The sequence below is a fragment of the Diplotaxodon limnothrissa genome, linkage group LG18, assembly GCF_057381915.1.
Source record: "Diplotaxodon limnothrissa isolate DT_005_m linkage group LG18, D_limnothrissa_male_GT1.1, whole genome shotgun sequence".
Classification (NCBI taxonomy): Eukaryota; Metazoa; Chordata; class Actinopteri; order Cichliformes; family Cichlidae; genus Diplotaxodon; species Diplotaxodon limnothrissa.
The window spans coordinates 36,940,338-36,953,653 of NC_140613.1; the positions used below are offsets into that span (position 1 = coordinate 36,940,338).

Genomic DNA, 13,316 nt, shown 5'->3' on the forward strand with positions numbered 1-13,316 from the left:
GACTTGTGTTGGGCATCAGACAGTAATATTTGCTTTGATTCTGGCCAAGCTCAGGTTGGAAGACAGAGCAGCTTTGAAAGGTATAAGTGCAGATTGGATTATCTGTGGATTATACCTTTGTAAGATCTGTATCAGCTGCTTTACAGCCACAGTTAAGCCTCAGTTTCCTGGGGGTTTATCAGGGTATGCAAGCGCTTGTTCCAAAACGGAGACAGTATGGAGAGATATTACCTTTACCCTACCCTGAGTATTAGACAACCTATTCTCTCATGCTAGAGTACTAGCATACGCTAGTGCACTCACTTACTGGATATTTGAACACTTTGGTATAAGTTACTCACTAGTAACTTATATAAAAAAAGTTACTACTACTACTACTAATAATAATAATACATTTTATTTATAAAATGTCTTTCAAGATACTTAACAATAGAATAAAACACGTAATAGAACAAAGACAAAATAAAGAACAATAAAAACAAAAGCACAAGATAAAATAACAAACAGACAAACTAAGTCCACAAACAAACTAGTCCACAAGGATGGGCGTAATTAACAGTTCATATTCCAGATCCTTGTCTAACTGTACTTTAATATACAGAGAGTGGTTTTATTATACAGCCTGCCTTCATTTGTATAACTGGGTTGTGAAAAAGAAGAAGAAGAAAAAACCCAGCATAACACAACACTGTTGAACAGAACAGCAAACTGTAAAATGTCCAACATTTTGACTCAAGTCTTCCGTAAAATACAGGTTTTACCACAATACAAATCCACTTTGTAATTTTACAGCATCTTTTTAAAAAATTTCCCCGGATGTCAGCGTTTCCAAACTAAATGCAGCAGGCGGCGACATAGCACCCTTCTAATAGTACGATCTCAATTAAAAGCAACAGAAGAAGAAAACGACCAATGAGAATTTTCCTGTTCAGGTCACATGACCTGGAAACATGGCCGCTTCAGAAAGCTGAGAAAGCTATCGAGCAATAACAATTACTTTGAACAGCACAAGTACTTATCTATAGGAAGACGGCGGTTTACTTTACGGTAAAATAGCTTTTTATATTTGTATTCACGTGGTAGCTTTGTGTGGCTCAGCTGTCCTGGTTATAGTCCAGTTATACACGCAGAATACACATGTGCAGAAATAAAGCTGGATCCACAGAATACGGAGTCTTCCGTCAGATACTGTCAGTGTCTGACAAAACGGCTGAAGCAATTTTACATTTTTGTGTTTCTAAAGGAAATCTGGGAGCCTCGTGGGTATGAAGTAGCTTTACCGCGTTTGCTGAAGTTCCTCTTTGCTGCTGGAGACCATGAAGCTGCGTGTCCAGCTGCAATGCAAGAACCTGCATGAATACCTGAAGGAGCTGAGTCCGGAGATTTTGGACAGACTCTACAACCACCCAGCGACATGCCTGGCTGTGTACAGGTGCGTGCCTGTGACTGGTTCTTTTTTGTTATATAGAAAGTGTTGAGTGAATCTTCTTCCCTGTTTTTTTTATGTGTTTTGATATTTTACAGGGAACTCCCCTCTCTAGCAAAGAATTATGTGATGCGCATGCTGTTCCTGGATCAGCCTCTCCCCCAGGCAGCTGTGGCATTGTGGGTAAAGAAAGACAGTCAGAAGTAAGTTGTCTCTGTTGTTCTGTTTGTCCGCTGTGTTGTCAGTCAAGTACAAAACTACTCTGCTGATTCTCATGAAAATAGAAGAGTTAGAGCATGGGCAAAATAACAACCTGCTAAACTTTGGTGCACATCACTGGTGGCTGATGCACGACAAACTCCAAAGTTTTGTTTTTTTCATTAAAATCACAGTAAATTTCTAAATAGCTCTGTAACACACTGGTCCTGTCAGCTGATGACCCCAGCCTGGTAGGTCTGAGCAGGAGAGCCCCTGTTTTTATGCCTCAAATATCAGCCTTGTGTCAGTGCCCTTGTTTTCTGCTTTTAAACTTTTTTCCTCATTGTTTAAAACTCATTTGAAACATTTGTCAGAGACTAAAATGAGAGCAGGAATTGTTGCCAAAGAGTCAGCAGCCTGTTTGGTTTGTGAAGCAATTAACAGCTTAGCAGAAGATATTAAAAACAAGATAATGGTAACTGCCATGAATTTATTAGAAGTTTGTTACACTTTTATGTTCCTCGTGTGTGGCTTAGAGGTGTTTCCTAAATGGTTGAATGTAGATTTAAATTTATTCTCTTCATTGTGCTCTTTGTCCCCTTTGTATGTTTGGTTCTGGAGCGGCAGGTGACCAGCATAACACATGGTGCAGATCATTTAACTGCATGACTCGCTGTTCAACCCTGTGTCTGCCTCATGAAGTGATTGATAACTGTCAGGTGTGCTCTGTCCTTGGATGGCGGAGCATCCCTGTGTCTCTGAAACAGGAAATAAGTTTTCTTCAGTGTTTGCAGTTTGTCTTTGACATCTTCAGGGGACTGCACATTTCAACGTGATAACCAGTTCTGTTCATTGTTTTTTGTCTTTGCCTTCCTCCTGCAGGGACCACGATGAATGTGTCTCAGTGTTGGCTGGTCTCCGCCTCTGGCACAGTCAGCAGCTGCAGGGTGGTCTGCAGGGATACATTTTAAATCCGGTGTTTAAAGACAACCTGAGGACAGCTTTGCTCGGGGGGTACGTCTGCCACTGTGAAAATACCGATTAGTCATGGGGCTGCAGCATCTCTCTCTCTTTTAGGAACTGTTCTTTGAAAAGTGAAAACATGGTTACTATTGGCGACTGTCAAGCCTTTGAGTCGCCGAGCAGCTGAATAGGGGAATAATGTTGACGCGCCCGTTGTTCAAAACGTAAGTCAAAGTTCCAGATTAAAAACTTCTTTAGTTGTTATCAAATCCTTAAAATCCAGAAAAACACTGATCAAAAACATTCTAAGCTTGAGTGGTCAGCAAAAGTCGACTTCCCCCATCGCCCACTCATTCACAAAAATTCCCTCGGGACGTGAACAGATGATATAGCAATCACTATTACTGTTACCGACACCACGTGACCCAAAGCTACGCCTATCCACAACAGTTACTGGGCCCAAAACTAAGTCAGTGAAGTCACCTGTTACCTGCTCGGTTTCACTTTCTTTCATTCCTGCAGGACCAGTATTAACCAAGAGAGCCAAATCATTGTTGTTTCAACACACAGGGGGCGAGCTTGGGCTGATGAGGGCAGCACGCTGGGCCCTGACCGCCATGCACGAGACATTGAGAGTCTTGACCGCTATGCTATGGAGCGCTGGGAGATCATCCTGCAGTTTATGGTGGGTTCTCCCAGCGCTGTCAGCCAGGACCTGGCACAGCTTTTGGTTCAAGCAGGCCTCATGAAAAGGTATGCAGTAGTCTTTATGTCACATTCACATTTTACATGTAATGTATATGAAAGTAAGAAGATTCAAGATTGTTTATTTGCCACATGCATAGTCGTACAAGTACAAAACACAGTGAAATGTGACTGTGCAAACATTATAAACAATAAGTACATTTAAATTAAAAATCAGGAACTTTTTAATGAAAAATCTGCAAATGTACTTTGTGCCATATGAGCACTGCGGAGCAATGCAAGCAGAGTGGCCAGAGTAATGTAACAGTAAAAACTCTAAAACACTTTTAAATCTGCATTTACAGCTCATGTGATATAAATGAAATTCAGCATTATAATGTGCTCCAGTCAAAAACATCTGCATTCTTGCCAGTGATGGTTGTTACTGTGAGATGTTGTTGGTTTTCTCTATAAAGAAGTGCTCATGTTTTTATTTGTAGCCCTGGGGCGTTTGCTTTGGCTGCAGTCAATGAAACAGTCAGTGTTGAAAAACGAATGAAACGTGGCTTGAATCCTCTGGCTGTTGTCTGATGGTGATTGGACTATTTAATGCGGGGAAAAGAATTGGTACTCATATCCTTTAGAACAGGGGTGTCAAACTCAAATACACAGTGGGCCAAAATTCAAAACTGGAACAAAGTCGCGGGCTAACGCTAATATTTATTGAAAAAAAAAGTCTTCCTCCAGATATAAGAATGAATCTTTTCTTATGGACTCAAACACGTTTTGCTGAAAAACTGAATATGGAACAAGCAAAGCTTAATACTAAACAATATATATATATTAACTGTATAATACCAGTAGGCCAGCTCTGATAGTCATTTGGTGTGGCTTTGCGGGCCAAATGTAATTAGGCTGCGGGCCAGAGTTTGACACCTATGCTTTAGAAACTCCAAGGGATGGGGGAACGTAATAAAAAAGAGACATGAAGGCAAAATTGATAAATTAGGTTTTTATTAATTTTTGTTTCATACTAATTAAACTGAAAGAGACAACAAGCCACTGTCACCTTCAAAAGAAAGGAAACACTCAAAGTTGGTCACTAAACAGAAGGCCAGTCACACACTCGTCTTCACAGACCAGTCGTAAGCAGTCACCACACACAGCTCACTAGCTGAAAACCAGAAAGGCTCTCTGGCAGCTCTCCTTTCTCTGGCCTCAAGTACTCTAGCTCAATTGCTGGGTAGAGTCAGGCGGCACCTAAAGCTAGACACACCCATGCAGTGTAAATTCAATTAGTCTGTATTCAGTGACTTTGCCTGTACATGACGTATGAGTTTTCCAGCTGCCGAGCCTGATGGATTCTACGATTAGTAACCACTGACGCTGTAGATTGTTACTGTAACCGTACAAGACAAGGAAGCCCAGGTCAGACTTTTCCAGAAAACATCAAAGAAAGGCTTCAGGCTGGGGGGGGATGATGTGTGCAGCCTGTGTGAGCTCAGGTCAAATGTAAATAACGTGTTGGGTGCGCCTGAGTAAGAGGAAATCCAAAGTGGACAGCTGTAACATTGTATGAAAGAAGTAACAGTAAAGAGTAGACTATGCTAAAATAAATTTTCTTTCATCTCCATGGCGTTAACAGAAACTCGCCATGGGGGAGGGTTTGTTGACGAGTAATGTCGGCGCTGTATCTCATGTTGTCCTGATTTATTCTCCGACTGTCAGTGAAGCAGGAGAGGCGCCCTACATCACCTCAGCTGGCTTCCAGTTCCTCCTTCTGGACACAGCCTCTCAGCTATGGTACTTCACCTTGCAGTACCTCAAAACTGCTCAGGTATGCCTCTCTACTACTTCAACCTGATCAGGTTTAAACTGATTTGACGAGCAGGTCGTTGAGCCTCTAGAGTCTGTAGCCTGTCATTACTCTGACTAGCACGTGTTCAGGCAGACGGGGCTCTAGTCCTCGATGCGAGCTGCTGCAGACGCTGGCTGGACTGAAAACCCTACTTTGGGTCACAGAAATCTTTTCTAAGGATATCTGCTCTATATAGTGCACATACTGGCCTGAAGGGCTGAGCTCTGTGTGGGAATGGAAATCTATTTGTGAGACAAAGTGAAACTTGGCAGTTGTGAATAACAATGAAAACTGGGCAGCATCTTTACATCAGCGTGTAAATTCATTTTGTTCCCACTCTCAATCAGCCATCATTTCCCTGTGAAGTAAGAAAAACATCTTTAGCTGAACCAATCAGGCTCTTCGTGTCACCAGACCCATTTAATCATAATTAATCATTAATCATCCTGTCGCACTCCACGTTGATTAAAGTGAATAATGAATCCTGATGGCAGCACGGTGGCACGGTGGTTAGCACTGTTGCCGCACAGCAAGAAGGTCCTGAGTTCAATTCCAACATCAGGCCGGGGTCTTTCTGTGTGGAGTTTGCATGTTCTCCCCGTGTTTGCGTGGGTTCCCTCCGGGTACTCCGGCTTCCTCCCACCGTCCAAAGACATGCAGCTTGTGGGGATAGGTTAATTGGATAATCCAAATTGTCACTAGCTGTGAATGTGCGAGTGAATGTGAGTGTGAATGGTTGTCTGTCCCTGTGTGTTAGCCCTGCGACAGACTGGTGACCTGTCCAGGGTGTACCCCGCCTCTCGCCCTATGACAGCTGGGATAGGCTCCAGCGCCCCCCGCGACCCTGAAAAGGATAAGCGGAAGCGGATGGATGAATCCTGATGTAACATAATTAAAAGTGTAATTATGGATAGAAATACATTTGTAAAGCTTGTTGAAAGACTGTCCTTGAGGTGTTTATTCACCAATGATTTTAGTTGTCAGTTGCCTAGCAACTAAAGCTCGACCTGAGGACATACTCGACCCGTGTCGATGAACAGTTAAGCAAACACTCAGAGAGCTGCAGAGTGTGCAGAGCTGTACTTGTTTCCTGTTATGTCCAACAAGAAACACCACTCTGCTGGTAAGTTTGCCGTAAAAGACAATAATTTATGGTTACATTAGACTAATATTAATGACTACAAATTGTCATTAATTAATTTTTTTTTAATTTAACCTTTATTTAAACAGGAAGATCCCACTGAGATTAAAAACCTTTTTTTAAGGGTGACCTGGACCAGACAGGCGTACAGAAATACAAATTATGTAAATTATAGAAAAACGCTATGAGCCACCTCTTAATTGTGGATCAATGTTGAATGCATCATTAATATCGATTTAAAAAGAGGACATCAAATCTGTGCCCATAGTTCAAGATCCCCCTCTTCTTTCAGCTGCTCCCTTTAGTGCTCTCCACAGTGGTTCATCCTCGTCTGTCACACCAGCCCTCTGCATGTCCTACATGCACGAACCTCCTCTCAGGCTTCCCCTTTTCTTGCCTGGCAGCTCCATCTTCATCATCCTTTGTCCACCATATCCACCCTCCATCCTCTCCTACTATGAGCTGTTCCTTATTTCTCATCCTGTCCATCCTGCTTACTCCCAAAGAAAACATCTTCTGCTTTCCATTTTTTGTCAGTGCTGCATCACACGTGTCTCGGTGTCCTCTGTGTTGAATTAAAATGTTAGAGCTGAAGCCCCAGCCTGAAACGGACCAAAAGTGTTGATCTCACAAAAAGAAACTGTCCATTCAGGATCGAGGAGGTTGTAGAAATGACTCCGTATCAGCGAATCTTTATCTCACTGCTGTTGTAAGACCTCAGCCCTGCTGTGTAAAGTGCCATGTGGTGCATGCAATGATCCAAGATGGAGTTTATTTGTTTTCCTTTGCTTGTTATTAAATGCTTAAATGTGTAATTGAACCGATCTACTCATATCTCATACTTTGTGTCTTGTAGTCCAGAGGGATGGACCTGGTGGAGATCTTGTCATTCTTATTCCAGCTCAGTTTCTCTAGTCTGGGCAGAGTGAGTGCACAGCAGTTAGCATCTGTTTGACTTATTTATTCATTTTTAATTGATTATTTTTACTGGGGTGTGTGCAAAAAGCAATATAACTTTGCTGTAATACGGTGGTCTCAGGTCTTCCTTTAACGTGCTGCCTGTGTGCCCTAGGATTACTCGGTGGAGGGTATGAGCGAGTCATTACTGACTTTTCTGCAGCACCTGCGAGAGTTTGGACTGGTGTTCCAAAGAAAGGTGAGCTACTTGAGAATCTTACTTTGTGTGCAAAAAAACAACCCAACTAGCTGTTTGAATGGGTCTAGCTTTAATGGTTGTGGCTTGATTTTACTTAACCAGTTGTTGTTCTCCTTCGGATTGGTTTTCTTTCTTGTGTAAATAAGAAAGTGTAGAATCATTCCTACTGTTTGACAAATTTGGGCAGTTAGAGGGAAAAGGTTAAGTACAGCTTACAATAAACACTTCAAACTGAAACCTGTGTGTCCTGGACTAGAGTACAACACTGACAGAGCCATTGCACGTGAGACCTGGTTTGCTAGCTGCTACTGCAGTGCAAGTTAGTGCAGTTACGTAGCAGGGTTGGACTGGTTTGATTACGCTGTCACCACAAAGAGCTGTGGAAGGCAAAATGACCTAAATGCTTAAAAATGGTTGAAATCTGTATAGAGTTAGTTACCAGAACACTATCAGTAGTTAGAAGTCTGGTTTTGGTTGTTGTTTTTTAATGCTTCCATCTTCTGCTATTTAGAGGAAGTCCAGGAGATATTATCCCACCAGGCTGGCAATCACTCTGGCTGCAGGAGTCGCCAGCAGCTCCTCCTCCTCTAACCTGGCTTCCAGTCCTGGTACTGGAGATGCAGGTTTCATTGTGGTGGAAACCAATTATCGTATCTATGCCTACACAAGTATGTGTGAACACCTCAAGACTTTTCACATCTAGTCACTATGTAACCATTGATTAAGAGGGTGTCAGGATGGCTGAAGCTCCATTGTAAACCGCATAGAATTTGACCCTGACTTCCTTTAACTGTTTTACAGTAGCATCTCTAATTGTTCGTGTAATTTTCCCCTTTGTTTCATTTGAAAGGATGCACAGCTATCATACAGAACCTGTCCAGACTTGTGTTTGTGTGACTCTCACAGATTCAGAACTTCAGATTGCTCTGGTGGCTCTCTTCAGTGAAATGCTCTACCGCTTCCCCAATGTAGTTGTGGCTCAGCTGACAAGGGAGTCTGTGCAACAGGCTATCGCCAACGGGATCACTGCACAGCAGGTACTGCTGCACTGGGCTCACTTACACACTAAAAATTCAGTTCTCATCTTTCCCATCCTCCAATCCCCTGTACTGATGGAGCCGCAGCAAAAACACAAACTGTGAACATTAGACAGATTGGAACAAACACAGAAAGTAATTATGATAGAACATTAGACTTGCACTCCCGTATGCATTGCCACCACAGAGCTGTAACCTTCGTCACATGGCCTGATGTTACAGTAGAAAGTGAACACTCAGTAAATGTATGAAAGAATTAGCTCACATAAACCTTTGATTTCCTCTTTGGAAACTTTTAGTAATACTTTTCAGCAACAACTTCAGGATCAAATGTTTTCCCTACTTGATTTTGTGTTAACGCACACCTGAATCCAGAGCAGCGAATTGTCGAACAGTATATTCATTTTTGTTAAATGAGTAATGGCACATAGTTTTGTGATTCATCTAATTGAAGCCCTATTAAGGAACATTTTATTTTTAGAACGTCCTGATGTGTAAAACCTTAAGAGGGTGCACTTGTTTTGACATTGATGCGTCGGGCACGAAGCGGCGCACACCCCGGACAGGCCACAGAGAAAACTTACATTTACAATCACGGGCAATTTATTTAAATCCAAAATGCCACAGCAAACCGGGCCGGTGCAAGTATACCCACCCGCTGTGGATAAGTCCAGACTGGGACAGAGTCTAGTCCCTCTGAAGGCGACTGGCTCCAGAGCTCCAGAGCTGAGTTTTTACATTTTGTGTTCTCTTCTGTTCAGATTATCCATTTTCTGAGGACCAGAGCTCACCCTGTCATGCTCACTCGGGTACAGCATTGATTCTTTTTGCAGTTCAGTCTAGTAAAATGAATAATGAACAGGTTAATCGCTCTGCAAAGTATCCTCATCCTCTGTTGTGCTTTTAGACCCCGGTGCTGCCTCCAACTATAACAGACCAGATCAGACTGTGGGAGCTGGAGAGAGATCGCCTGCAGTTCACAGAGGGTGAGCATGTTTATCAAGTGTGTGTGTTCAAAACAACACTTAACACTACTTGTTTATTTCTTGTCTTCATAAATTTGTTGTAATGTACATATCCACTGTGCTAATTACAGGCGTGCATCAGTAATCGTGCCATGCTAACAAGTAGTCTGCTGCTCTCACATATTGTTTTCAGTTTCACATTAAAACCTGTGGTAAAGGTGAAAAATACCCGCCCTCCCTGTTAGATGTGAAACATCTCCCTGCAAACTGTCGCTCACTCAATGTTTCCTCCTTTTTGGACTGCTCTTTGTAAATGAGATTGCTTGTGTAGGACAATCCCAACAGTCAGGCTATTTTAATCCACTGTTCTTTCTTCTTCTTCTTTCTGATGATGCCCAGTTCACACTTCAGCAGGTCATCTTGATGATGCCTAGTTGCCTAAATGCATTGTGTCGCTGCCATGTGATTCAGTGATTAGTCATATGCCTTAACAAGTAACAGGTGTATCTAATGAAGTGGCAATAAACAGCAGACTGTGTACATGTACTTTTATCAGTGAGTGGTTCCTTGGCGCTCTATGTAATGTCTGTGAACCATCATTTGATTCTTCCTGGTGACGCTGGACTGACTGCTGACGGAGACCTTTCAAAATAGCTGAGCTGTAACTCTCATTGCATGAACTCTACACTATGATAGAGAGGAAGAGAACTGATTGTGTGTGTGTGTGTGTGTCTGTCTGTCTCCTTCAGGTGTGCTCTATAACCAGTTCCTCTCCCAGGCTGACTTTGAGGTTCTGCGAGACAGAGCTCAGGTTGGTTTGTTTTTATATTAATACCAGAATCATAACAGATTAATATACTGTGTAATGTTTTTAAGGATCCTTAGTCAGTTAGGATATGCTGCTTTGATTTTGAGGTCTCCAGCATTGCTTGTACCTGCTGCTCCAAGACGCTCATAATGTCTTCATAATGGAACGTCCTGGTGTACAACAAAACGTAACAAGTTGTAATAGTACAACTTTTATTAAACATAACTCCTGTATTGGTGTTACAGCACAAGAGCCAGTGACGTTGTGCCATATTTTCACTGTATGTATTCATATAATTCCATGCGATCGACGTGTTGTAGTTACAGCAGATGGACATCTTTTTAATGACTTTTCTGTTCATCAAATGCCAAGACTGTCTTTGTAGCCTGCTGGTGTCTAACAAAGGTGTTCTGGTGCAGGGCCTGGGCTGTCTGGTGTGGCAGGATGTGGCCCACAGAGTGATGGTGGTGACACCACAGGGACACAGCGAGGTCAAGAGGTTCTGGAAACGTCAGCGATCTCACACGTAAACGGAGGAGGAGAAATGTGGCTTTTCTTGCTTTCCACTACCATCACCGTTGTTAGTACGATAGGAAAGTGAAGATGACTTTGTATTTTTTTACAACATGCTAGCATCTGAGTATTAAACTGAACAGTTTCTGCTCATGCTTTCCTTTTTGAGTAGCTGTGTGTATCCTATACTCAGAATCAGGTTTTGATTACTGAGTTCTCGAAGACACCCTTTGGACTCTAAGTACTACAAAGTACTGTGGAACAGCCACTGTAAATAATCGTATAACTGGTGGAGTTACAGTGAAAAAGCTGACAGCAATAATGGAACCAAACTCAGAAGATTAATTTGTAAGAAGCCAACTTTATTAATTGATCTGTTTGGTGTTGTGACCTGAAAACTAAGTGCATGGCTCAAAGACACCCTGTACACACTGGATAAGGATTGTGGCTTTTTATATTTTTGAGTTCAGAATAAAAGTTGTTGAATTATATTTTCACAATAATGTTTTGAATTAACTTCACATAATACCTGCTTGAAACAACAGACACTTATCTTTATGTTGGTATTGCCACTAGAGCAGCTTTTTTTCGTGGCTGTGGAAGTTTAACTGGGACAGTATGGTGTCTTGTAAGTAATTGCTGTTTGAAGTACTCATCCATATTCAGTAAAATATAGTAGATGACCTTAGTGGTAGCTCCCAGTTTGAAGTAGCAGATAGGATTAACTAGAATTTTGCTAGACCAGGCCATGGACCAGTTGGAAGGTTGATGGATCCCTCCAGCCTGCTTCCCTGAGGAGGATCGCAACTCCTGAGTTTCCTTCAGTGTGTTCACCATAGTGCCAGTTAGTGAGTGTGATTGAATGAAAATGTTAGAGGAGCCTAGGCATAGATAAAAACACTGTGTAGATATGTGTGTGTATGAGTAAATGAAATTGATGAGAAGTTAAAATGCACTCCTCATGAGCAAGAATATCATGGTAACGTTTGTCTTTTAATAGTTTCTTTTGCAGTGTGGGAATGACTGTACAGCATACATCTTCAGTGACTCAAAAACAAGAATGAGGTGCACAAGTTTGAATTTTCTCTCATCCACACAGTCAAAAGTATACACACAGGCACCTCTGGATATTGGACAACCCTTCTTGGCAGAATTGGTTGAGTTCTTTAAATCAGTTGGTTTTCTCTCTGCTTTTAAACTTAGCCCACAAATTTTCTATGGGGTCAAAGTCTGGGGTTTTGGGAAGGCTTTGTTCTTGATTGGTAGCCTCAGTCCATGTTGATGCAAAACTGACTTCACTATAGAAAGTGATGCTGGTGTTCAGCAGTTTCCAGTTCATGGCAGGATTGAGCCTTAGTGGTTCCTGAGTTGCTCTTGAGCATCCAAACTATTTTCTTCTCATCTGAAGATGACAATTTAGGTCTTCTTCCTGATTTTGGCAAAGTGGTGACATACCAGAATAAGCTGTACTTGTGTACAGCAAATTTCAAATCAAAAGCAAATTTCCATGTTCTGAGGTAAAGGTGATATTTGACAAAGAGGGCTGTGATTGCCCCAATCTGATCTAAAGGTTTAAGTTTGTTCAGGGAGAATCTGATGATTACGTGGCATATATAAGGGCCCATGAACTGTTTTCTTTCATGTATAATCTGATATTACATTAGATTGGTATTTTTTTCTTTATTTTTCGCCCTTTCCAGACACGCTTTGTCTTATTGGACCCCTGTATGTTTGAGCTACAATGGAAACCTAAAAAGATCTATAAAAGGATGTACAGTTAAATGACATCTGATTTAACTCCACATGAACACGTGAGTAATAAACATGTGTTATAAATATAATGCAGCCCACCATCTGCAGTATTCACTGCAGGTTCTGAACCCGCAAAAGATTGTTAGCCAAGTTACATTTAACCCAGTATTATATCTATGTATATTAAATATCATGATACAAATGTAATTTTTAAAAAATTACTGCGATTGTGAAAAGAATTAAACCAGCAGAAGGAAGAGTGGGCTGTAGTGGGGTGCCATAGTCGGTGCCATGTGACTGGCTGGCCTAGCGTTAGTCAGGCGCTGGTTTGTACTAGTAATGTGTCGGTCGCGAACGAAATGGCTCTTAGAGCCGACTCCTTATCGCGAGCCGTGGGTTTTTTTTTGTTTGTTTTTTTCCCTTTCTCTCACCCTCTCTCTCGCACTTTTTTCCCCGCTTCACTCTGCACGCGAGCCTTGTGTGGAGTGAATAAATAAAAGTATATTTATGGTGACCCCTAGAGACAACGCACGTACAAACTTCAAAACACGTACAAAAGACAACAGAAGTGCTCCAGGATGCTAGGCACAGTGTTGAGCTTTTGTTACCTAGTGGCTACGCAAGCCAGCAAGTACCAGCGACCGGATTTGGTGTGTGGTAGTAACAGGTAAATGAACATTTTTTTTTAAATTATTTGAATATATATATATATATATATGAGTGCATGTGTATAAATACACAAACAATACACTTATGCTTTCAATTGTGTAATTTAAGTGATCTAGGTAGCTCTGTTTTGGAAGTTCAGTTAATGC

At 41.8% G+C, this 13,316-nt stretch overlaps 1 protein-coding gene across 1 annotated transcript; it reads left to right on the top strand.

The window, feature by feature from the left end:
• The first annotated feature begins 948 nt into the window (after positions 1-948).
• gtf2h4 (general transcription factor IIH, polypeptide 4) lies at positions 949-11,185 on the top strand. Its single transcript, XM_085377924.1, has 14 exons — positions 949-1,047; positions 1,244-1,432; positions 1,525-1,629; positions 2,507-2,638; positions 3,158-3,340; positions 5,000-5,108; positions 7,127-7,195; positions 7,343-7,426; positions 7,938-8,094; positions 8,333-8,463; positions 9,225-9,272; positions 9,371-9,449; positions 10,178-10,239; positions 10,656-11,185. Exons 2-14 carry the CDS (start codon positions 1,317-1,319, stop codon positions 10,764-10,766), a joined length of 1,386 nt encoding a protein of 461 aa, XP_085234050.1. The 5' UTR covers positions 949-1,047; positions 1,244-1,316; the 3' UTR covers positions 10,767-11,185.
• Positions 11,186-13,316: the final 2,131 nt, after the last annotated feature.

What these genes read in the sequence shown, in the direction of transcription:
- gtf2h4 (XM_085377924.1), top strand. Translation starts at nt 1,317, where the DNA reads ATGAAGCTGCGTGTCCAGCTGCAATGCAAGAACCTGCATGAATACCTG. An exon ending in AGGACAGCTTTGCTCGGGGG is followed by an intron (nt 2,639 to 3,157) that starts GTACGTCTGCCA and finishes TTCAACACACAG; the next exon opens with GGGGCGAGCTTGGGCTGATG. An exon ending in TCGTATCTATGCCTACACAA is followed by an intron (nt 8,095 to 8,332) that starts GTATGTGTGAAC and finishes TGACTCTCACAG; the next exon opens with ATTCAGAACTTCAGATTGCT.